Consider the following 25,663-nt stretch of genomic DNA (forward strand, 5'->3'; position numbering starts at 1 on the left):
AATAAAACTTTAATAGTTAACAAATCAATTGTACATCAATAAAGCTGGGGGAAAATTGGAAAAAAGCAGCTAATAAACATATTAACTTGAGATTTTAATGGGCACGTTGGTGGTTGTTTAGTTGCTAAGTCACGTCTGATTCTTGCAACCGGGTTTCTCTGTCCATGGCATTTCCCAGGCTAGAATACCAGAGCGGGTTGCCATTTCCTTCTCCACGGGATTTACTTAAAATCAACTTTGAATGGAAGTCTTTGTTTCACATTTCTTAAAGTCAATTGCATTAATAGTTTTTCACCCTTAAGAACAAATGCTTCTTGCATTTTGACTAAGTGCGGGCCCCAGGGCTGATTTGGGGGTGGGGGGCTATAGGTGAATAAGACCAACCACTGTCCCCTGGGAGCTGAGCTCAAAGGACAACTGTGACAAGTGATTGAACTGGTGGCTAGTGATTAGACAAAGAGAAATGCTAAGCCCTTGAAATGCGAGAGACACATAGGGGTCGGCCCTGAACGTGCTCCATGAGGGTGAAGGGCAGGAAGAAAAAGCTGTCAGTGGCTGAGAAAATAAGGTGATGAAAAGGACCTTGCTGGGTTTGGGGACAGAGCAGAGGGTCCAGGTGGAGAGGAGTGGCGAGGTTAGATCTGGGTGGAAACCAATGTCTCCATTTTTACCAAAGCTGCTCTCAAAAATCCACATTTTAGGGAATTCCCTGATGTTCCAATGGTTAGGACTCAATGCTTTCACTGCCACGGGCCCAGGTTTGATACCTGGTTGTGAAACTAAGATCCCACAAGCCTCTCAGGGTGGCCGGGAAAAAAAAAAAAGCTCATTGTAAAAAAAAAAAAAAATTCTTTAAAGAAAAAACAGAAAAGGAAATATTTTAAAATGCTCATTCTAACACAACATTGCCAATCAACTATTTGCCAATAAAAATATTAATTAAAAATGCTCATTATAGCACTATTAATAAATTATCCTAAATTTGTAAAAATTGAAAATGTCTAACAGGGGCTTAATGAAATAGGCTAAAGATATACTCTGTATTGCCATTAAGCATTAAGGCACATGTATTTATTGGTTTTACCATTTTATTTATATAGTTTTTGAAATTTATCCAACAATCTTTAGTAAATCCCATGGACTTGTTATCTTTGTCCAGAATTTCTTACAGGGAGAATACTCAGATCTCAATAATACGCATAAATTTAGTAAAACTGCACATTTTAAAAAGATACTGAAAATATTTTGAGAAATTGTAATATTCATAGTTGTTAAAAAGAAACACTTAAAATACCTTTTAATGGGGTGCTGGATTTAAAGAACTCCGAAGCGATCCCTACACCAATGCTTTGTATGAATACACAGAGATTCAGAGATAACATGAACAGAATTAGACGTGTTCTTGATTGTTTTTTTCCATCACCCTTCCTCTAGGTTTCAGTCTCAGCTTCCACACTATTCACATTGTAAAGCGCTGTACATAGTTTAGAATGTTTGCCAAGACCCCTGGCATTATCCACAAAAGGCTGAAGGTACTCCATTGCCTTCCCCAGTTGTGACAACCAAATGTGTCTCCAAACTTTGCCAGATATCCCCTGAGGAGGGAAAAAAAATACCCTCAGTCGAAAAACAGTATTCTAGACTATAAAATCCGTCGTTTTATTCACCCCAAACACCCCAGACACTAACAAGCATGCCTTGGCATGTCTTATGTGCTCAACAAATATTGCTAAATAGTAAATAGTAGTTGAATGAATAACTGAGTCCCCAGAAGGTACAGTTATGTTCTTAGGGGGTACTTCTATGTATTTTCCTAGTTTGTTTATAATTTGTTTGTTTTGATGGTATAAACAATGAAGGAGTCGACGGTTTTAAAAAAAAATACTGGAGGATGGGTCTCACTCAGAATGGGGCAGGGTGGGTCTGGGTGGAGACCTGTGGAGGGGAGTGGTCTTCCCCGAAAAGGCTGGGTCTTTGGCTTATATAAGAGGTCGGCAGGTCTGAGACCTTACTTCCTGGCTAGAGAAGCAATGAAATCCTGCTTTTTGTGAGTATCACCTGCACATTCTTTTCCTTAAATTGTTCACCCTTTTCTTTTTCCAGCTGCTCGTCTATTTTCAGTAAGTTTTATTGCTTTCAGTGTTCTGAAATTGCACTGGGTTGTTACCTCTTCGTTTGACTCGAAGCTACCTTTTCTCATTTAAACTGCACTTATGTATTCTAATAGTTTTTTTCGTTTTTTTTTTTTTTTTCAGCCAGGAGGCATGCAGGATATTCCCAACTTGGGATCGAACCCACGTCTCCTGCATTGAAAGTGCAGAGGCGTAACCACCGAGAATCCCACCCCGACTCGCCCAGCCTAGTGTATTCTCTTCTGGTAGCTGACCTTTTGTGTCCCCAAAGTTGGTAGTGTTTAGCCAGCGACATCTAGGGAGGGGAATTTTCTTGGCTCATTTCAGCGTAAATTGAGGCAGCCTGAACTTTTCACTACCGCGCGACGTGGCATGAGGGGTCCTAGTTCCCAACCAGGGATTGTACCTTCCCCGCCTCCGTGCATCAAATGCAGAGGACTTGGTTGGGAAGTCCAAGGCAAAGTCGAATAACCTCAGCATGCATTTAACTCTCCTTAACCGAAGTTCTAGTACTATGGTAATAGTGCAGGGGCGGGGGGTAAACACGGACTCATGTTAGCTTTCCCTCTTGCTCTTGCGGTTTGGGTTAGTGTTAATCCTTTGAAGCGTTCTGTTTTCTAATTCCTTAGTGATCCTGGCCCGCAACTTCTCAGCCTGTGGTACTCAAACTGTGGGGGCACTTCCGTTTTACGAAGGGAAGTGCCGCCATGTTTTGAGTGTTACCGGTTGAGAGAGTAGCTTCCACTTGGTGAAAACTGGGGGCCTGGTATGAAAGTTTGCTTAACGTCTCCTTACACCAATGACTTTCAGAGATCTTTCCTAGGATAAGGGTCAGAACTGGTTCCAGTAACCCAGACCGGGATGCTCAAAATGGGGGTGCTTGCCGATTTGTGACTGGAAAGTGCTCCCATTTTCGAGCGTCCCTGCTCGGGAAAACCATCTCAGGATTGGAATCTGCGATATCTGCTCGCGTTTACCGATCCTGCTCTTCATTACTGACTCAAGTCAGATTCTGTCAGCAACCAAGGACTTCTGTTTAATCAATGGTGGGGTTTTACTTAACAATTCCAGGGTTTTTGTCTGTAATTTGCCGTGTTCAATATGCTGCTAAGTCGCTTCAGTCGTGTCCTACTCTGCGACCCCATAGACAGCAGCCCACCAGGCTCCCCCGTCCCTTGCTCAATTAAAAGCTCTGCGTATCATTTTATTTCACTTATAATTGTTAATGTCATAAATGTTATGTCATATATAAGTGTCATTAATGTTAATAAAACAAATTTGAATGTCATAAATATTAATAAAACAGTATACCTATATTGTGTCCTGTTTATTTTTCCAGTCATTTATTTCCAAAGTTGGTCCTTGAACACTATGAGGAGTTTCTGGGGGCTTGCTGGAAAGTGGGACTGTCTCAGTGGGTGCCTCCAGGGGTCTCTGGGTTCCTAGACCATTCTTAAGGGTGCAGCTTCGATCCCTAGTGGGGAAGACGTTAATTCCTCGTAGGATTAAGCCCTGGAGGTGGTTTCTAGGCCTCTAGCAATCTCCCTGGGTTGGGGACTAAGGTCATACAAGGTATGTCCAGAAACTTCCTGGTTCCCAAACTAGGGACCAGGGACTAGTTTTGTGGGTGCAGTTTTACCACGGGGATGGGGACATGTGCTCATTGAATCAGAAATTGTGAGCAGCAGATAAAGCTCTTAATTCTCACCTCCTGTGTGATCCTCCATCCCTTTGCAGCTGGGGTGGAGCATCTCTATAGTGTTTAGGGATGGCTGCCGTGGTCTCAACATATTTTCCCCAAGTTTTGGCTAGTAGCACCTGGGACATAAAATACCCAGTTATTTAAGGGGAGTTAAAAAGGGGATTTAGCTTTCTGACAAGCTCCACACAGATTGGCAGAGTGTTAAACAAGGGCATGCTGCTAAGTCACTTCAGTCCTGTCCTGGTAGGCTGCCTACCAGGCTCCTCCATCCATGGGATTTTCCAGGTGAGAGTACTGGAGTGGGCTGCCATTGCCTTCTCCGAAACAAGTGCCTAAACGGTGTTAATTTAGGGCTTCCCTGGTGCTCAGGAGTAAAGAATCTGCCTACAGTGGCAGTTTGTATCTGATGTGACTTCCCAGGTGGCTCAGGTAAAGAACCCAACTGCTAATGCAGGAGACATAAAAGACTTGAGTTTAGTCCTAGAGGTCAGTAAGGTCCCCTGGAGAAGGCAATGGTAACACACTCCAGTAATCTTCCCTGGAAAATGTGGACAGAGGCGTCTGGCAGGCTACAGTCCATGGGGTCCCAAAAGAGCCAGACATGACCTAGCAACTAAACAGTCTGGCTATTTAACACTCAATGTTAAGAATTAAATTTGTTCAGAAGTTCAAGTGGCTGAACTATGATCTTAGAATCAATGGACTAGCAGTTTGCCAAGATGCTTAACCTATAGGTAAATGTGGAAAGTCAGTTGCCAGGACTCCTGTGCTTAGAATTGAATTTAGAGATACAACTTCATGTAAAGTTTTATTGGTAATAATTAGGTAATTCTGAAATCTACTAAAATGCAGTTGATATGGTTATAGGTGTGTAATAATGGTGATTCACAATTTCTAAATGTTATATCTCATTCGTAGTGGGAAATCATTATAATTGGGACATCCCATCTCAGAAGTGCCCTGTAGTACTCCCCAAACCACTCCAGCCATGGAACCTTGAGTGTCCAGTAATTAAATCCTGGAGTCCCGTGTTGCTAGTTTTAAACTAAGGCGGCTCATCAGTAAAGAATTAGCCTGTAATGCTGGAGACGCAGTTCTGACTACAAAGCCAGAAAACTCATACTTTCACCTTAAGGTGTACTCTCAACTTGTATGCCCACAAGATTCCTTAGCCTTCAGCTTTATGACAGCCTGTGCATGTGCTAAGTCCCTTCAGTCTCACTCTTTGTGACCCTGTGGGCTGTAACCTGCCAAGCTCCTCTGTCCGTGGGATTCTACGGGCAAGAATACCATTGCCATGCCCTCCTCCAGGGGATCTCCCTGACCCAGGGATCAAACCTGCGTCTTTTACATCTCCTCCATTGGCAGGTGGATTCTTTACCACTAGCGCCACCTGGGAAGCCCTTATGACAGCCTAGGGATTGCTTTAAGTGAGTCAGATTACCCCTAGTTCAGCTTGCTCATGAATTTAGGGCTGCCAGAGGGGAAGGGGTAGTTTGGGATGGATAATATACTGCTATATTTAAGATGGATAACCAATAAGCAGCACCAAGTTCCTTATCGGGACCTCCTGTTGTGAGAAAACTCAGGCAAGCAGACCTGGCCAAGGAGGGTGATTATGGTCAACAGTTCCCTAACACTTTGTTGTGGGGACTGTCGGTGTATTTTTATTTTCTAGGATATTTATAGCAGGACTTCACAAGATGCCAACAACTCTCCCAGCCCAGTGTCCTCTGACAATGCCGGGTGTCCTGGGAAAGGGGAGGTTGGAGGGCGGCTGACAAAAATCACCCTCAGTTGAGAGCTTCTGTTCTAGAATCATCTGGGACCCTGCCTTGAATTCTCTCCATGGCACCAACTCTCCAAACTAAAATTCCACCCTCTTGCCCAGCAATCGCACAAACCCCAAGCAGCAAAGATTATCCTGCAGAGGATCTTGTCTCTTGAGGAAGTAAAGAGACAGAGGTCAACGTTGATTCATGGGTCCTGGGATGGTCCTCTTCTGTCCTGACTTCAAGAGAAGAACCAGCAGCCCAGCTACTCAGCAGCCAACGTCCAAGTAAGGTTTTGTCATTCGAAGTGCCTCTAAACTTCGGTGGGTCATTTTATTCAGGTCCATTCCAAACAACCTGAGGACACAAGAAGGGAAATATTCCAGGCCACTATGGTGGCATTCAGTCCTTACAGCAAATCTCTTATACATCCTGCTTGGTTACAATATGTTAATTCTAATGGAATTAGATACTCCATTAAGTATTTAATTAAGTATTTAAGTAGTTCATCTTTGTAAATCAAATCTATTGGGAGATAAGCTTGCTCTAAGCTACATCCCATTTTTAAGACCCTAGTCTGTGTTAACAAATTTAATTTATAATCATCTTACGGAAGGGCTTTCCCTGGTAGCTCAAACAGTAAAGAATCTGCCTGCAATGCAGGAGACCCAGGTTTGATCCCTGGCCGGGAAAGATACCCTGGAGGAGGAAATGGCAACCCATTCCAGTATCCTTGCCTGGAGAAGCCCACGGATGGAGGAGCCTGGCGGGCTACAGTCCATGAGATCACAAAGAGTCGGACACGACTCCTGACCCCAAGCCCCGGGTCCTGTCTCCTCCAAAGGCAGGGACCATCTCTCACCAGAGGACTCGGAGTTTGCAGCCCGGGTGGCTCAGCCTCTCGCACAGCAGCCTGACACCTGTGTTTCCCAGGGCGTTGTTGGTCAGATAAAGGTCTGTGAGGGTCTGGTTGATGCCCAGGGCAGAAGAAATGTCCTCACAAGCTTTGCCTGTGAGGCTGCAGCTGTCGAGCCTGTGGAAGACGAGAAGTGGTTGAAAATGTCAGCAGTTTGTGTTGGAAAGTGTCAGCTTCATAGGGAATCAGAGTGACGTTTTTAGGGATCATTTTAAGAAAGAAGCAGACTAGAATCAGATCAGTCCAGGTTAAGGGCAGTGTGGTGAGGGAAAGCATTTCATAAAGGCATTTAAAGACAGTCCCCTTTGCTGTACAGTAGAAACTAACACAACATTGTAAAGCAACTATACTCCAATAAAAATTCAAGTTTTTAATTTTATTTATTTTTATTTATTTTTGGTTGTGCTGAGTCTTTGTTGCTGTGTGGGCTTTGGTTGTGGTAAGTGGGGGTTACTCCCTAGCTGTGGTGCTTGGGCTTCTCATTGCGGTGGCTTCTCTTGTTGCAGAGCTTGGGTTTCACCTGATTCAGCTCATGGTCTCAGTAGTTGTGGCTCACAGGCTCTCGAGCTGAGGATCAGTAGCTGTGGCACTCAGGTTTAGTTGCTCCCTGACATGTGAGGACTTCCTGGACCAGGGATTGAACCCGTGTCTCCTGCATTGGCAGTCAGACTCTTTACCACTGAGTCACCATTTAAGCCCCAAAATTAATTTTTTAAAACAAAAGAAGAAAGAAAGAAAGAAAAAAGATTTCTGAATTCATAGCTCCATCTGTAATAGATATCCTGGTTCTGCAGCCAAGAATTTCTCCTTCTGGTAATTCTATCCCAATTTCTCATTGAAACCCCCATCTCAGGGATTAATATCTACAAGCTCTAGCAGTAGATATAGGGTCAAGGGCTAAGCTGGTTGGTTTCCTTGTCCCCAGCCACCACAAGTGGTTCCCTCTGGGCACAGGATCCATCCAAAACAGTGAATTAGAATCATGCTTTCCCTAGAGATTTTTTTGTTCAGAATTTGCACCTGAAAAGAAGTCATCTATAGAGCTGTAGGCATTTTGCCACCATGTACTGGATCAAGGCTAACCTTAACTCATAATGGAGCCAATACAGCAATAAGTAGAGAAGATAATGGAGATCAAGTATCTGAATGCCTAGATCAAGCCATACCTGAAACCTACACTTCCAGTTACACAACTTGATCAATGCTCTCCCCCATCTTCTTCTTCTCCTTTTTTTTTTTTTTTTTAAAGAAGTCAGCATGATTTGGGCTGCTTCCTGCCCCCACCCCCAACACTATGCCATCTGATTTTCTCTGGTTTCTATTCTGTTCAGTTGTGTTTCTTTCTTGTATTCCATGCTGTTACAGTAAAAATAGGTAGCATTGAAGTGCTGTTATAGTTGGGATGTTAGATGGAAATGTTTTCATCTTTGGCTGAGGCTGTGAAGCAATATGTGCCTCCAAACAACGTATAAGGCAACAGTTCAGGACTTGAAATGGAAGAGAAAGACCCAGGTGGGTGATGTATAATCACGCACCTCACAGGCACAGAAAGGTCAGGAGTAGGACATATGGTGAGAGCTGGGGAGGGGATTGTGGAAAGAGCTTGACCCAGATCATTTCATGTCAGGAGCACCTCCTCTGGGGTCCCCATGAGAACACACATATGATCCCCATGAGACAGGTATCATTTGGACACCTGCCAAACTGGGAGGGGGTGGAACTGACATCCCAGAGGGAACCTAGCCGCACCAATGAAGGGAGAGATGGGGCTTCCTTGGTCCAGTGGTTAAGAATCCACCTGCCAGTGCAAGAGACGTGGGTTAGACTCCTGGTCCGGGAAGACCCCGCATGCTGAGGAGCAGCTAAGCCCATGAGCCACAACCACTGAGTCCGTGCTCTAGAGCCTGTGTTCTGCAAAAAGAGAAGCCACCACAGTGAGAAGCCTGTGTACTTCAACTAGAGAAAGCCCTCTCGCAGGAACCAAGACCCAAGTGCAGCCAAAAATAAATAAATAAAAGGGAGACATGCTGTCCCTAAGCTCTCATCTTCGTTTCCAGTTACCCAGGGCCCCAGATAAGCAAGAGATTCATGAAGGGAAGAAAATTAAAAATAGATAAGCCTGGGCTTCCCTGGTGGTCCTGTGGTTAAGAATCTGCTTGCCCATGGAGGGAGCAGGGGTTCGATCCCTGGTCCAGGAAGATCACACATGCCAGGGAGCAACCACAACTACTGAGTCAGAGCTCTAGAGCCGGTGAGTCACAGCTACTGAAGCCTGCCTGCCTAGAGCCTCTAAGAGATTCTTGACCATCTGAGCCACCAGCATAGACCCCCAAGAAGAGAAGCCAAGGCAATGAGAAGCCCTTGCCCCACAACAAAGAGTAGCCCCTGCTCTTTGCAACTAGAGAAAAGCAGTGAAGACCCAGCAAAGCCAAAAATAATTAATTAACACAATTAATTAAAAAAAAATAGACACAGCCTCCTCTCATTCTAAGTCTTTTGGGAGGAAGGGATGGGCTGGTATTGGGAGAAAGGGGAAGGAAGAAAGGTTCATTAACATTTGACTGAAGTTTATTCTGGACCAGACTGAATTTTAAAAAATATATTTATTTATTTATTATTTATTTGACTGCATCAGGTCTTAGTTGAGGCATGTGGGATCTAGTTCCCTGACCAGGCATTGAACTCAGGCCCCCTGCATTGGGAGCGAGGAGACTTATTAGCCACTGGACCACCTGGGAAGTCCCAGATTGAACTTTTATTACATAAAGGTTACCAGAAAGCTATAAATCTGCCCAAGTAAATGCCCAGAGAAAAGGGGAGTTTTACAGAACATGTTTAGAGGCAATTACTGGATGGAAAAATAGCCTCTCTGTTTGCATTCCAGAGGATGAATTACTCTGCGACTCATTCACACAGCTTTTCTTTCCACCTCTGAGCATCTCGTATCTTCCAGAGAGATGGAGGCATGGAAGGATAACCGTCCAACAGAAAAAAAGATCAGGACAGATCCCCTCCCACCCCGCCAGGGACCAGCATCACACCCAGCAGTCCTGCCTCCCAGCCACTCACCACAGTTTCTGGAGTCTGCAGGTGGGGTGTTGCAGCCCCTCACACAGCAAGGACATGCCGCGGTCTCCCAGGTCATTAAAGCTCAGGTCCAGCTCCCGAAGGTGGGAGCTGACCCCAAGCACAGCAGAGAGACCCTCACAGGCCACAGAGCTGAGCCGACAAATGCAGAGCCTGGGAAGACATTAAGCACAGGAGAGAGCTGTCTCATTTCTTCTGAAGTTTTTTGGGGGAAAGAGAGGGATTGAATCTTACTTCCTCCACCAGGGATTGAATCCCGGTCCTCAGCAGTGAAAGCAGGAAGTCCTAACTACTGGACCACAAGGGAATTCCCAGATGTCTTCAGCTTAATGGGGTCGAAAATGCTACTGTATTAACTAGTGAATATTATGCAAAAGAAGCAGACTCAAAGATATAAGAACAAACTAGTGTTTACAGGTGGGGAGAGGGAATGGGGGAGGGGCAAGATGAAATTGACAGTCCTGCTGCTTTTTTTTTTTTGCCCCACCCAGCAGCTTCTGGGGTCTTAGTCCCCCAACTAGGGATTGAACCTCAGCCCCCAGCAGTGAAAGTGTAGAGTCTTAACCACTGGACCACCAGGGAATTCCTCATTTTCTTTTTTTTAAATTTGCTTTTTCATCTGTTCCATCATTTAAAAATATAATCTCTGAGCCAGATCTTATGCTAGTCACTGGAACACGTTGTTGCCACAATGTTGTTCCTGTACTTCTGGAATACAACAACACACACACAAATTCTGATAAGTGACACAGAAAAATAAGGTCAAATAGGATCCTAAAAGTAATCTTATCTAGGGATTGGAGAAGATGTGCATGAAGAAGAAGCATTTGCTTTGGATCCTAACAGATGAAACAGGTATTATCAGGGTGAAAAAAAGGAGAAATCAGAGCAGAAGTGCATCTCAGGGAGATTTCCCTGGTGGCCCAGTGGCTAAGACTCCAGGCTACCAATGCAGGGGGCCTGGGTTTGATCCCTAGTCAGGAAACTAGATCCCACATACTACAACTAAGAGTTTGCATGCCACAACTAAAAATCCTGCATGCTGCAAGTAAGACCCTGGGGCAGCTAAATAAATAAATAAATAATAAAATAAATGTTAAAAGAAGAAAAAAAAAAAAAAAAAAGGAGTGCATTCCAGGAAGAAGGAACTGTTTGTGCAAAGGCCCTGTGGCAGAAAAACCTTTGACAGGAGGCCGAGGGAGCTAGAGGTTAGGAGAGGAGGGGAGGGAGACAGCCCCCCTGAGCCTAGGCAGGAGGGCAGGAATTGTGACTTTGGACTCCTAGGAAAGTGAGGAAAGCGGGGACTCACCGGAGGGTCTGGAGTTTGCACTGGGGGTGCCTGAGGCCTTCACACAGCAGCAGCACCCCGGGATCCCCCAGGTCATTCAGGCTTAGGTCCAGCTCCACCAGGCTCTGGTTCACGCGGAGGGTGGACGCCAAGTCTTCACACGCAGCACCAGTGAGGAGGCAAATCTTCAACCTGCAGAAAATCCAGTTTGGGAGTGTTTCCTGTACAATGCTGATGCTATCCTCCCTTCCCCCAATCTTTTTTAAAAAATTATTACAGTAGACTTGATTTACAATGTTCTCTTAATACCTGCTGTGTAGCAAAATGACTCAGTTATACGTATGTGTTCTTTTTCATATTCTTTTCCATTATGGTTTATCACAGGATATTGAAGATAGTTCCCTGTGCTGTACAGTAGGACTTTGTTTATCCATTCAGTTTATAATAGCATCTGCTAACCCCAAACTCCCAGTCCTTCCCTCCTCCACCCTGCCTTCCCCTTTGCAACCACAAGTCTGTTGTCTGCAACAGTGACTCTGTTTGTTTCATAGATAAGTTTATTTGTGTCATATTTTAGATTCCACATATAAGTGATAGCATTTTAGATTCCACCTGTAAGTGATATTATTTGTCTTTCTCTTTCTGAGTTGTTAGGAAGCACAGTACAAAATAGCCGGTTGGAGGAAGTCTTTGGGAAAATGGCGAAGGGCCAGAAATATCCTGGCTTGGTGTGCTGCGGGCAGAAAAACATTTCCTGCCTTTGGTTATGCCCGGCGCCAAGATTTAATAATAAATATTAAGGATGTTATTTGAGAAAACGAGTTATGGGATAAGCACATGGGTCACTTAGAGTGCGTTGTCCTTGAAATATTTTTACTGATTAGATGTTAACCCTGTATGCATTCTGTTGGCTGTATAGTCTAAGCTCTTTGTTCCTGCTTTTATAAACAGGCTTGATTGCAGAAATAAACTTGTCAGTCCTTGCAAGAGACTGTCCGAGTGTCATTCTTTCAGGTTCGTCGTTTCCAAGTCCCGGGGAAAAAATCCCCAACACTGAGTGACTGCTTAGTACAATAATCTCTAGGTCCATCCATGTTGCTGCAAATGGCTGCCCCCAATCTTAAAAGTAATGTTTTCAAATAAACGACTTGTTCGAAATATGGCCAAAGGCCTAAATAGACATTTCTCCAAAGAAGACATATAAATGGCCACAAATCACGTGAAAAAAAATGTTCAACATTATTAATCATTAGGAAAACACAAGTCAAAAGCACAGTGAGATATCACCTTATACCCATTCGGATAGACATTATCCAAAAAACAGAAAACAACAGGTGTTAGGATATGGAGAAATTGGCACCTCTTTGCACTGTGGGTGGAAATGTACAACGGTCCAGTGGCTACGGAAAATAGTATGATGGTTCCTCAAAAAGTTAAAAATAACTGTGTGTGTGTGTGTGCTCAGTTGTGATCGACTCTTTGCAAACCCATGAACTGTAGCCTGCCAGGCTCCTCTGTCCATGGGATTTCTCAGACAAGAATACTGGAGTAGGTTGCCATTCCCTTCTCCTGAGGATATTTCCCGCCCAGGGTTTGAACCTGGGTCTCCTGAGTTGCAGGCAGATTCTTTACTCTCTGAGCCACAGTAAAGCCCATATGAGGTCCCTAGAGGAGTCAGATTCACAGAGACACCGGTAGAACTCACCACAAAATCCGCAGCCTACAGACTGGGTGCCTCAAACCTTGACACAGGAGCCTCAGGCCTGAGTCTTCCAGTGCATTTCCTGTCAGGTCCAGCTCCAGCAGATGGCGACTGGTGCTGAGCACAGAGGCGAGCTCCTGGCAGGCCCCGGCCTCCAGCTGGCACTTCCTCAACCTTGGGAGGAAAGAGAAGAGTTGAAGAGGGAGCCATTTTGCTTTTCCATATCCTGATGGTTCCTGCCCTGCCCCATCTAATCAGCCAACATACTTTGCTGGTGGCTCAATGGAAAAGAACCTGCCTGCCAATGCAAGAGATGTGGGTTCTATCCCTGGGTCAGGAAGAACCCCTGGAGGAGGAAATGGTAACCCACTCCAGGATTCTTTCCTGGGTCCTGGGAAACTCCATGACAGAGGAACCTGGTGGGCTACAGTCCATGGGGTTTCAAAAGAGCTGGACATGAACCTACAATTGTCCCTAAAGTTACAGAGACAAACAGGATTTTGTCACTTCCAGATAGAGAATCCTGTCTAATAAGACAAATGAGTGAGTAATTATGATCCAGTATAGGTGGTCTCTGGAGAAGGAAATGGCAACCCACTCGAGTACTCTTACCTGGAAAATTCCATGGATGGGGAAGCCTGGTAGGCTACAGTCCATGGGGTCACAAAGAATCAGACACGACTAAGCGACTTCACTTTCTTTCTTTCTACAGTTCCTTTTGGAGAAGGAAATGGCAACCCACTCCACTGTTCTTGCCTGGAGAATCCCATGGATGGAGGGGCCTGGTGGGCTGCAGTCTATGGGGTTGCAGAGAGTTGGACACAACTAAGCAACACACACACACACACACACACACACAGGTGGTCTCATGGAGGCACTGTACACAGAGTAATAGTTCAGAGCAAGGTCTCTAGGGTTCAACAACCTGTTCCCCACCCCCCATACTTTGACCTCAAAGGAGCATTTTGTTTTGTTTTTTGGGGGGGTTTTTTGTTTGTTTATTTAGCTGCACCCTATAGTGGCTTGTGGGACCTCAGTTCTCAGACCAGGGATTGAACCCTGACCCTTGGCAGTGAGAGGACAGAGTCCTAACCACTGAACCACCAGGGAATTCCCTCAAGAGAGTTTTCATCAGGTCTCAGCTTTCTGTTACATGTGCCACCATGTCTCAAGTCACAGACTAAAATAAGGATAATAATTATGCCGGCCTCAGGTTTGTTGTGAGGATTACATAATTTATTAAAAGCAGTGGGTGTAGAACCAGCCTGACACATGGTCAGTGCTCCATCAACGTGAGTTACTGTTTGTTGAACATCCTGGTGGAGGGGCCTCCTCACCCAGCTTTGGCAAGTGGTGTGCAATGAGGGAAGGCTCTCTGGGAGAATTTGAGCTGGTTATTGAAGGGTAAATAGAAGTTGATTTGGAAGAATAAGATGAGGGGCAGTGAGATAATAGAAAAAAAAAAAAAATACACACACACACAGGTCTCTGCTCTGGCTCCTGGCACAGAGTTCCTAAATCTCTAATTTCCTAAGTGATAAAACAAAAGCAAAAACACGGGACTTCCCTGGTGGTCCAGTGGTTAAAATCTGCCTTGCAATGCAGGGGACACAGGTTCCAGGCAATGAAGCCTTACTCTGACGCCATCTCCAGGTAGATAGTGTTAGAACCAAGATAAACTCCAGGACACCCAGTTGGTGTCACATGCCTTCGTGTGGGGATAACTCCACATATAAAAGTGTCAGAAGTAGAGTGTTGGGGGACTTCTCTGGAAGTCCAGCGGTTAAGAGTTTACCTTCCCATTGGGGGGGCGGGTCTGGGTTTGATCCCTGGTTGGGGAACTAAGATCCCACATGCCTTGTGGCCAAAAAACCAAAAATACAAAACAGAAGCTATATTGTAACTAATTCAATAAAGAGTTTAAAAGTTGTCCACATTCAAAAAAAAAAAGTCTTAAAAAATGGGGAAAAAATGGAGCGTTCTTATGAGTAGTATTAATGAAGTAGTTATGAAGACATAGAGGGGGAAGGCAGGGTGTTTTTTGGAAAACAGTGGCACTGAACAAAAAGGAAGTTGCACAAGAAAAGGATCTTTGCACGGAGACCTCTGGGGTTCTGAGTACTCAGGATGTGGTCAATAAATAGGGTGTGGGTTCTGGGTGGGCAGGTGGCCCCAGGGACTCCTCACCATGTGGAAATGACTGGGGTCAGAAGAGGCCAAAAACAGGTTCTCCAAAATGCAGAGTCCAGAGCAGGGGTCTCAGGTCAAGGGTCTAAGGGCAGCTCTAATTTGAGCTCAGTGGTAAAGAATATGCCTGCCAAGCAGGAGATTTGGGTTCGAACCCTGGGTTGGGAAGATCCCCTGGAGGAGGAAATGGCAGCCCACTCCAGTATTCTTGCCTGGAGCATCCCATGGACAGAGGAACATGGTGGGCTACAGTCCATGGGGTGGCAAAAGAGTCAGACACGACTGAAGTGACTCAGCAACTCGCACAAAGTGCAGAGGCCAGGAGGGGTGGCATCTCAGGTCACGGGTCTAAGGGCAGCTGTGATGAGAGGTAGGGGTTTGGGGATTGGCATTTGGGGAGATGCTTCAAGCCCTGGGACACAACCAGCTTGTCCCAGGAGGTCACAGAGGTGAAGGAAGTGTTCCTGGGGAGGGGGGGGGTGGGACACTCACTGCACCACTTGAAGCCTGCACTTGGGGTGCCGGAGCCCCTGACAAAGCAGCTGCGCACCCAGCAGCCCCAGGGCATTGCCACTGAGGTCCATCCTCAGTAAGTGCTTGTTGGCGATCAGTGCGGTCGTCAGGTCCTGGCAGACAGAGCTGGAAACTTGGCATCTCTTCAACCTGAGACGCAAAGAAGAAAAGAGCCAGGTGATTTCGTTTGGGGTTGTTTTGTAAAGGGGCTTCCCAGGTGGCATTAGTGGTAAAGAACCCGCCTGCCAACGTAGGAGATGTAAGATGCAGATTCGATCCCTGGGTTGGGAAGATCCCCTGGAGAAGGCAATGGCAACGAACTGTAGTATTCTTGTCAAGACTACAGTCCATGGGATCGCAAAGAATGGGACCTGACTCAGCAACTAAACAAAAACAACACAGTGTGTATATTTTAATCTCCACCCCCTAATTTATTCCTCCTCTCCCCATTCTCTCTTCTTTTCTCCATCACTACAAGAAGGTAATTAAGTTAAAGTGAGGTCATGAGGGTGGACTCTGGTGCAATATGACGGGTGTCCTTCTATGGAGAGGAGATTAGGACAGAGACACACAAAGAAGAAAGACCCTGAGAGGATGCAGGAAGAAGGTGGCCGTCTGCAAGGCAAGGAGAGGGGCCCGGAGGAAACCAAGCCTGCCGACGCGCTGAGCCAGAGCTTCCAGCCTCCACAGCTTTGAGAAAATCAAAGTCCATCACTTAAGTCATCCAGCCTGTGGTGCTTTCTTATGGGACCTCAAGCAAACATCATCCTATGATTTTTTGTTTTTTGGCTACACCACGTGGCTTGCAGGATTTTAGCTCCCCAACCAGGGATTAAACCCGTGCCCCAGGCAGTAGAAGCTGGACGTCTTAACCACTGAACCACCAGGGAAGTCCCATCCTATGCTCTTTCTGACGGAGCCCCTTGAGATGGAACGGTAGGGCCCCCAGAAGCTCACAGACCAGCCTGGACTCACCTCAGGTTCTGCAGTCTGCAGTTGGGGTGTCTGAGTCCTTGACATAGCAGCTTCACCCCCCGGCTTCCCAGGGCGTTGCTGTGCAAAGCCAGCTCCACCAGGCTGGGGTTGGTGCTGAGGGCAGCAGCCAGCTGCTCGCTGTAGATGTCGGGTAAAATGTGCCTCTCGGGGCTGCAGGAAGGACAGACAGGACGGTCAGTTTACGGAGATGTTTGGCCCTTGAACGTGTGCTCAGTCCCTCAGTCGTCTCCCACTCTTTGCCCGCCAGGCTCCTCTGTCCGTGGAATTTCCCAGTAAGAAGACTGGAGTGGGTTAGCATTTCCTTCTCCTGGGTATTTTCCCAACCCAGGGATCAAACCCACGTCTCCTGTGTCTCCTGCATTGGCAGGTGGGTTCTTTACCACTGAGCCTGAGGGCTTCCCAGGCAGCACTAGTGGTAAAGAACCTGCTTGTCAATACAGAAGATGTAAGAGACAGAGGTTCGATCCCTGGGTCGGGAAGATCCCCTGGAGGAGGGCATGGCATCCCACTCCAGTATTCTTGCCTGGAGAATCCCATGGACAGAGGAGCCTGGTGGGCTACAGTCCACGGGGCTGCAAAGAGTCAGACACAACTGAAGCAACCTAGCACACACGCATGCACCAGGGAAGCTCTATATTTGAATATGGACTGAGTATTAGAAGATATTAAGGAATTGTGTTTTTTGGTTGTTGCTTTTGTTTTTTGCTATGCTGATCGATTCCTGGGTTCAATCCCGTATTGAACCCAGGCCCTTCGCAGTGACAGCAGGAAGCCCTAACCACTGGAAAGTGAAAATGAAATTGCTTAATCGTGTCCAGCTCTTTGCCACCCCATGGACTGTAGCCTACCAGGTTCCTCTGTCCATGGGATTTTCCAGGCAGAATACTGGAGTGGGTTGCCGTTTCCTTCTCCAGGGGATCTTCCCGACCCAGGAATTGAACCTGGGTGTCCTGCATTGTAGGCAGACACTTTACTGTCCAAGCTACCAGGGAAGTCCCCTAACCACTGGACCACCAGGAAATTCCCAGGAATTGTTAATTTTGTTAGGAATGATGATGCCATGGTGAGGGAAGGGGGCACAGGTTCAATCCTTGGTTGAGGAAATAGGATTCCACAAGCCTAGCAGGAACAATCCCCCCCAAATTTTTTTTTGAGGAAAAATAAAAAGCAAGACAGGGAACAATAGATGAAGCACATTTGGCAAAATGTTGCTAACTGGTCAAATAAATGATGAATATATATATTCATCTATCTATCTCTATATAAATACTCTGTGTATATTTGAAATATTCCATTGTAATTTTTTTTTTTCCAAAAGCATTAGCAAGCAACTCAGAGAGGGCAGAAAACTATAGAGCTCCACTACTTGATTGAGTTACTATCAGGGAGCTCTTTAAATTTATTGGTTTATTTATTTTGGCAGTGCATGCAGCGTGGGGGAATCTAAGTTCCAAACAAAGATTAAACCCGTGCCCCCTGCAGCAGAAGCACGGAGTCTTAACCACTAGACCACCAGGGAAAGCCCCAGGGAGGTCTTTAAAGCCTTTCATCTGTACTTGTGGTTCCCAAGTGTGGTCCCCAGGCCAGCAGCATCACCTGCTCTTCGGTCTTCATTCTTTTAATAAAGTTTGGGTGTTTCCCCCATAATGCTGTCTTATGTCAATTTAATTCTTAGGCCCAGTCAGAGACCCTAACCTCAAGGAAGAGGATTCTTCTTCCCCCGCAGTTCCAAAGCTGATGAAATCATTGTGAGACTGCACAAACGATTATTCCATCAGTTTTCCCACATATATGCCTTTCCACAGCTTGCCACACCAGAAACTCAAGTCTTGTCATAGCCCTACAAACATATTGTTCTTTTGTTAAGACTGTACATAAGCCCAAATTCTTTTTGTTTAAAATTTATTTTTAATTGAAGGATAATTGCTTACAACATTATGTTACTTTCTGCCTTACAGCAACATGAATCAGCCATAGGTATATATATGTCCCCTTCCTCTTGAACCTCCCTCCCATCTCCCACCCCATCCCACCTCTCTAGGTTGTCACAGAGCACCAGGTCGAGCTCCCTGAGTCAGACAGCAGATTCCCACCGGCTGTCTAATTTACATATGGCAATGTATGTTTCCATGCTCCTCTCTCAACTCCTCCCACCCTCTCCTTCCCGAACCGTGCCCATAAGTCTGTTCCCTTTGTCTGCCTGTGTCTCCACTGCTGCTCTGCAAATAGATTCATCAGTGCCATCTCTCTAGGTTCCATATATATATGCCTTAGCCCAAATTTTACAGATCCCTTAGGGTTACTCATTTCTGGGTCCATTCTCGTGTAAGTAGGAATGGACGTGCTACTAAACTTCTATTTTTTTTTTTTTTAGCTTGTGAATCTCGTCTTTTGTAAGTCTAATTTATAAGTCCCCAGTTTCACAACCTAAGAGAGGAGAGGGAACAAGAATGTTTCCTTTCCACTCCACTTATGTTGAAATCTTTGCTTCTAAGGTGATTCCTCAGGGAACCCAAACCAAAACAAAGTCCTAGCCAAACAAACACACAGAAAATGTCACTTGCTCAGAGTTTCCTTCACGGACCACCTCCTTTCATGTTGCCCTTCCCCCTTCAAGTCACTGTCTGTTATATAATATTACCCGGTTTTACTTTCTTCCTAATAGATAACTCTGTTTGCAACTACCTTAATCAATTTCATTTCATTTGCCTATTGATTTATTTACTATTCTTTGTCTATCTTCCTTCTCCATTGACTGCTCTGTTAGGGGCACTGGCTGGCTTATTGATACTGTCTTCAATCTATAAAAAAAAAAAAAATGCCCAGCAACAAGGACTTACTGTATAGCACAGGGAACTATACTCAATATCTTGTAATAACTTATAATGGAAAATAATCTGAAAAAGTATATATATGTATATATATATGTATTATGTATCTGAGTCACTTTGCTGTACACCTGAAACTAACACAGCATTGTCAATCAACTACACCTCAATGTGAAAAAACTTTTAAGAAAAAAAAAAAAATACCATATAGTAAGATTAGAAAATCACTGGGAATTCCCTGGAGGTCTAGTGCTTAGGACTGTGTGCTATCACTGCCAGGGGCCCAGGTTCCATCCCTGGTCAGGGAACTAAGATCTCCTAAGCCCAGCAGGGCAAGGACAAGGGAAAAAAAAAAAAAAAACACTGAAAAAAAAAAAAGGGATAGCCCAGCCCACAGATATAAGGCCCTGGATAATATATGTTGACTGGATACATTCTCCTTGACATGGGCCACTATTTAGTCCTGATAAGTATTGCTTAGGGCTTCCCTGGTGGCTCAGTGGTAAAGAATCCACCTGCCAATGCATGAGACCTGGGTTCCATCCCTGGGTCAGGAAGATCCCCTGGAGCAGGGCATGGCAACCCACTCCAGTATTCTTGCCTGGAAAATCCCATGGACAGAGAAGCCTGGCAGGCTACAGTCCACGGGGTCTCAAAGAGCTGGACACACTGAGCAACTGTTAGTGTTTTTGTTCTTGTTGTTTAAGAACTAGAAAATGACCTGGACACTGTTGACACTTCGGAGCCAAATAGTTGTTAGTGATGGAGGCTGTCCTGTGCATTATAGGATATTTTTGCAGCATCCCTGACCTCCACCCACTAGACCCCTAGCATCTGTCTGATCTCCCCTAACTGTGACAGCGAAATCCTTCTCCACATATTGCCAAATATCTCCTAGGATGGAGGGAAAAGTCACCCGCTTTGAGAACATGAACTTGGCTAAGGACATGAACTCGGGGAGCGAGCCCCAGCAAATACTTACGACGTTGCCAGGGGCCATCTCAGCCCGTCTTCTCCATGGGCTTGGTAGGCAGCCCCGAAGAGCTGCAGTACCTCGGCGTTCCTGCAGCTCTTCACACAAAAGGAGGACACCATGTGTTCCATCTTGGTGGTGATGTTGTTGACCACGACCACCTGGAAGTGGCTGAGGGCTTGTTGGATGAATTCCTCCTCCTGGAGCTCGTACAGGCAGCCGAAGACCTCCAGGGCGCCCTGCTTCAGGGTGGACCCCTCGCTCCGAGCCTTGCGGCGGATCCACTCGAGCAGCTCAGTCTTGACGCCAGGCGAGACCTTCCAGCCCAGCGTCTTCTCCAGGTAGCTCCTGGTCTCCTCGTTCAGGAGTCCAAACAGGAAACGGACTGTGAGGGCTAAGAAGCTCCTATCGGAGAAGGCGTACTCGGTCAGCAACCTGCTGACGTTCCGCTCGGGGCCGGACTCGCTCGCTCCATCATCCAAGACGTAGTGCATGGCCGCGAAAAATTCCTGGAAACTCAGATGGATGAAACTGTAGAGCGTCTCACAGATGATGTCCTTCTGGAAGATGTTCATGTTGAGGAAGGAAGAGACGTCGGCAGCGTCCAGGCCGTGCTCCCGGAGGTCGCGCTCCGCAAAGAGGATCTTCTGTTCCCAGAGGCCGTGGGCTGCCAGGGCGCACAGCCCCCTCCGGTTGGGCGGGGACGGTAGGGTGGGGGTTCCTGGCTTGGGTTGCATCAGACTCAGGAGGTAGAGCAGGTACACGGCCGTCGTGGTCCTCGACCTCCGTCTTAAGAGCCCCCCGCCCTCCAGCTGCTGCTTGAGGCAGGTGCAGACCACCCAGCACACCATGGGGACAAAACACAGAGTGAAGAGGGGCTCGTCGTCCCTCACGAAGCTGAAGACCTGGCTGGCCTGCTCCCTGTCGTGGAAATACCTGTGGAAGTACTCCTTGCGCTCGGCCTCGGAGAAGCCCAGGATCGCCACGTGCCTGGGATGCTCCAGCGAGCGCTGGAGCTTGGCCAGAGCGGTGGGCCGCGTGGTGATGAGCAGAGACAGCTCGGGCAGGAGCTTTTTACGAATCAGGCTGCCCAGAAGGACCTCCGCGGGTGCTTTCTTCTCCCAGCAGAGGCACCAGGGGCCCTGCGGCTCGTGGAAGGATGGTCTGAGTTCGTCAAAGCCATCCATGACGACGAGCAGACGCTCAGGCACGCGGACGAGCTCCTGGAGAGGTGCGCAGGGCTCCGGCCAGCAGCTGGCCAGGAGGTCTCGTACGCTGAGCTCTGCGGTGCCCCGGTTCATCTCCCGGCAGTTGATGTAGCAGACGTAGTCGAACCTGTTTTGGAAGAGCTTCCCGTCGGCCCAGTCGAGCATCACTTTGTGGGCCAGCATGGATTTGCCCATGCCCGCCGCGCCCTGCAGGACCACGGTGCGCGGGGGCTCCGGACGCTCTTCATCTGGCTCGAAGAGGGCCTCGATCTGGATGAGGCTGGCCGGGTGGCCAGCGGTCCCCGCGTGTCCCCGGCCCGAGTCCAAGAGCTTCTGCTGGGCCCCCCTGGGGCTGGAGTGTTCCTTCGCCAGGAGGAGCCGCGTGTACCGGTGGCTGAGGTTGACGAACTCCCCCAGGCGCGCGTTGCGGTCTTCCATTAGCCGGAATTTCCTGCGGACGTAGTCCCTGTAAGTTTCCTGGGGATCTAACGGAGAGGAATGAAGGACCGTGAAAGATAGATTGGTCAGCAGCCTTTAATGAATGCATGCATTAATGCAAACTGTGGTCTAGTGGACTATCTGCTTTGCGATGACGTTGGAAGTCTTTTCTAGATGGAGCCTGGGAACTTCGGTACTTCGGTACAACACCACAGATCTTGCCTTCTTGTGGGAAGCAGAAGCAACATGGGAACTATTCTTTTTTGTTGTTGTTTTTTTTTAACTTCCCAGGTGGCTTAGATGGTAAAGAATCCTCCTGCAATGCGGGAGACCTGGGTTTGATCCTTGGGTTGGGGAGATCCCCTGGAGAAGGGGACAGCTACCCACTCCAATATTCTGGCCTGGAGAATTCCATGGACAGAGGAACCTGGTGGGCTACAGTTTATAGGGTCACAAAGAGTCAGACACAACTGAGCGATTTTCACACTTTACGTTAATAGGTGGCCCAGTGATAAAGAATCTGCCTGCCAGTGAAGGAGATGCGGGTTCAGTCTTTGGCTTGGGAAGATTCCCTGGAGAAGGAAATGGCAACCCACTCCAGTATTCTTGCCTGGGGAATACTATGGACAGAGGAGCCTGGTGGGCTACAATCCATGGGGTCTCGAAAGAGTCAAACATGACTGAGCACACAGGCAGGGATAGTTGATTTATTTACAGTGTGGTACCAATCTCTGCTGTACAGCAAACTGACTCACTTATACACATATAGACATTCTTTTTCTAAACATTCTTTTCCATTATGATTTATCACAGGATACTGAACATACTTCACTGTGGTACTGTAAGACCTTGTTGTTTATCCATCCTACATAGACTAGTTTGGATCCGATAATCCAAAACTAGTCCTTCCCTCCCCCACCCACCTCCCCCTTGGCAATTAGGAGTCTGTTCTCTAGGTCTGTGAGTCTATTTTGTGGATAGGTTCATTTGCACCATATTTTAGATTCTACGCATAAATGATATCATATGGTATTTGTCTTTCTGACCTCACCTAGAGCAATAATCTCTAGTTGCATCTATGTTGCTGCAAATGGCCTGATTTCATTCTTTCTCATGGCTGAATAGCATTCCAGCTTCTTCAGGCTGGAATGGATAAAGAAGATGTAATATATATATTTATCTTTATCCATTCAACTGCCGATGGACATTTAGGTCATTCCCATGTCTTGGCTACTGTGACTGGTGCTGCTGTGAGCAAAGGGGTGCGTGTATCTTTTTGAATTAGAGTTTTGTTTGGGTATATGCCCAAGAGTGGGATTGCTGGGTCATATGGTAATTCTAGTTTTAGTTTTTTGAGGAACCTCCATGCTGTTTTCCATAGTGGCTCCACCAGCTTACATGGCTCGTGGCTCACCTTTTCTCGGAGCGGCAGCCAAGACGTCCAGAGAACATGCTGACTCACTGCCCAGTGAGGGTGGGCCACCAGATGGAGCGTCTGGAAGAGGAATTTTGTCAGATCAGCTGGCACGTATCTGACTAGCCCTTCACGACAGTAACTTCCATTACATCAAACTGTCTACATGGTAATAACTCACTGCCCATGGGTATCGATCATAGTGATTGGCACCTCCATCCATCTGATTAATCCCTCAGCCAGGGCATTCTGAGTCAGCTTGGATTCCTCCTCCCCTTCAGCCCCACACCAGAAACTAGCATTTTTGAAATGTCTTTTATACATGTGTACTGGCATATTTTTTTATTCAGTACTTATTTATTGAGCATCTTCTATTCTTTCATGGACTCCAAAATATATATTTATTAAGCACTTAGTATGAAAAGTGGGGTTTTCAAGCCAGCCAAGGTGATTGAGCAGGGGGAGGGAGAAAATGAGTAAAGGAATCACAGAGAAAGTAGTGCCTTCAGGGTTCTGACGGATGAATAGGAGTTTTCCAGGTGAAGAAGATAGAGGGAGATGCTCCAGGCACCAGAGGGATGGGTTAGAGGTGGCTCTTGGGAGCCCAGCAATCATCAGGAAGGAGAAGGGTGATCTTCCCCAGTGGTCCAGTGATTAAGAACCTGACTTCCAGTGTAAGGGGCACAAGTTCAATCCCCAGTGGGGGAACTAAGATTTCACATGCCTCCATGCAACTACAGAGAGAAACTGGCATGCTACAACGAAGACCCCACATGCCACAAGTAAGACCAGGTGCAGACAAATTAATTAATTTTTAAAACAGGAAGCAGGAGAAAAATCTTGAAAAAAAAACACAGCAAAACAAAAACACAGAAGAAGGGAATCAGTGGGTGGCAGCTTCAGCCCGGGCCATCACCACCTCCTTACCCTTCCCTTGGTCCTCTCTGTGGCCTCTCTCCCACAGGTCCTTCCTGTTGATCTGATGAAAGACGCTGAGGGCCAGCAGCCAGGCCTCCCGTGGCCCGAAATGAGCTGCCAGCAGCTGGGCCATTTCCAGGGGACCTGCCTGCTCCATCCGCCCCCAGGGGATCTTGCCCTCCCCCATTTCTGTCGCAGTCCCCAGGTATAACTTGAACTTCTTCAGCTCCACGGCCTCCAGTTCCTCCAAGTAGGTGCAGAGGCGACCCAGGTCACTCCTGAGTGGGGCTGAGGACATGGGGGCGCTGTGGGCCCTCCAGGAGAGAGGCTGGAGGGGTGTTTCTATACCTGGGAGGAGCGAGTCCACATGCACAGCTCTGATCACCACAGGCAGAGATGTGAATGCCCAGACAGTCCTTCTGTTGAAATAGCGCCTTCTCCCGCTTCTATTCCTTCCCACCCCTCCCCACCACACCCTCACCTCACCAACAGGTCCATTTTGAAGAGGAGGAAGTGGAGACAGATTGCGAAATCGCAGGAGGCCTTGAGTGGTAGTGAGAAAGAACTTTCACTTCTCTCCTTCTTCCCCGGTCCCTGGCCCAAACACTCTTTGTCCTGCCTGCTGTCTTCCTTGCCTCACTGGGTCCGAGGTAGATCTAACGATCAAAGTAGTTACTGCCTTTGGGGGTGAGGGGACATTTCCCTGGTGGTGCTAGTGGTAAACAGCCCACCTGCCAATGCAGGAGACATAAGAGAGGTGGGTTCAATCCCTGGGTGGGGAAGATCCCCTGGAGGAGGGCATGTCAACCCACCCCAGTATTCTTGTCTGGAGAATCCCATGGACAGAGGAGCATGGTGGGCTACAGTCCAAGGGGTTGTACAGAGTCAGACATGACTGAGGCAACTTACCACGCAGGCTTCCTCATGGGAGAATTAGACTTCCTTTCCGATGATATGGGACTTGGCTGTGTCGCTTGCATTAACCAATGTCATGGGAGCAAATGTGAACATAAGATGTGGGTGAAGGGGAGCAAATTTTTCTTCCAGGTATTGATGAGGGAGACAGAAACTCAGAGGGGTACATGGATTCTCCACCATCACACAGCTAAACAAGGGCAGAGGTAGACATCTCATCTCCTTCAGACCAGGAAGCTGCCCTCGGATGAATGAAAAGGGCATAGTCAGGACTTCCCTGGTGATCCTGGAGTTCAGAATCCCTCTTCCAGGGCAGGGGGTGTGGGTATGATCCCTGCTGGGGGAACTAAGCCCACAGACTCTGGAGCCAGCCTGCCACAATTAAGACCCCATGCAGTGCACCCCCCCCACCCCCAACCCCCAAGAAGATACAGTCTGGAGAAGGATGTAGCTCAAATAGCTATCAGGTGTTTATGCTGGGGAAAGATTTAGGTTGGATGGGGAGAAAGGAGGGATCTTATAATTGGATATTCTTTTTTTCTTAAAGGTTTATTTATTTATTTTTGGCTGTGCTGAGTTTTCATTGCTATGTGTGGGTTTTCTCTAGTTGTGGCGAGTGGGGACTATTCTTCCTTGTGGTTCTCGGGCTTCTCATGGTGGTGGCTTCTTCTTGT

At 47.0% G+C, this 25,663-nt stretch overlaps 1 protein-coding gene and 1 long non-coding RNA gene across 3 annotated transcripts; one reads left to right on the forward strand and one right to left on the reverse strand.

Annotated features, from left to right (window-relative positions):
• On the forward strand, positions 1–3,090 carry LOC147354546 (uncharacterized). 2 transcript variants are annotated; one of them, XR_015146491.1, is made up of 3 exons: positions 1–2,047; positions 2,256–2,377; positions 2,956–3,090. It is a non-coding gene; the product is annotated as an uncharacterized LOC147354546 (long non-coding RNA). The 2 variants fall into 2 exon arrangements; XR_015146490.1 differs by having other exon boundaries at positions 2,943–3,080.
• NLRP12 (NLR family pyrin domain containing 12) lies at positions 1,071–24,464 on the reverse strand. The gene is made up of 10 exons (XM_086354372.1): positions 24,084–24,464; positions 23,157–23,237; positions 20,106–21,789; positions 16,275–16,445; positions 15,279–15,449; positions 12,603–12,773; positions 10,919–11,089; positions 9,592–9,762; positions 6,469–6,639; positions 1,071–5,963 (listed from the first exon to the last, which is right to left on the reverse strand). Exons 1-10 carry the CDS (start codon positions 24,370–24,372, stop codon positions 5,876–5,878), a joined length of 3,168 nt encoding a protein of 1,055 aa, XP_086210498.1. The 5' UTR covers positions 24,373–24,464; the 3' UTR covers positions 1,071–5,875.
• Between the last annotated feature and the right edge of the window lie 1,199 nt (positions 24,465–25,663).

The sequence above is a fragment of the Bos grunniens genome, chromosome 18, assembly GCF_055505025.1.
Source record: "Bos grunniens cultivar Pamir isolate PY7600 chromosome 18, Bosgru_T2T1.0, whole genome shotgun sequence".
Lineage (NCBI taxonomy): Eukaryota > Metazoa > Chordata > Mammalia > Artiodactyla > Bovidae > Bos > Bos grunniens.

Excerpts from the sequence above, each read along its gene's own strand:
- NLRP12 (XM_086354372.1), bottom strand. The coding sequence starts at position 24,372 with ATGTCCTCAGCCCCACTCAGGAGTGACCTGGGTCGCCTCTGCACCTAC. Across the intron at positions 21,790-23,156 it reads GGCTGCCGCTCCGAGAAAAG|ATCCCCAGGAAACTTACAGG; the intron begins GTGAGCCACGAG and ends CCTCTCCGTTAG. Across the intron at positions 16,446-20,105 it reads AGATGGCCCCTGGCAACGTC|CCCCGAGAGGCACATTTTAC; the intron begins GTAAGTATTTGC and ends TCCTTCCTGCAG.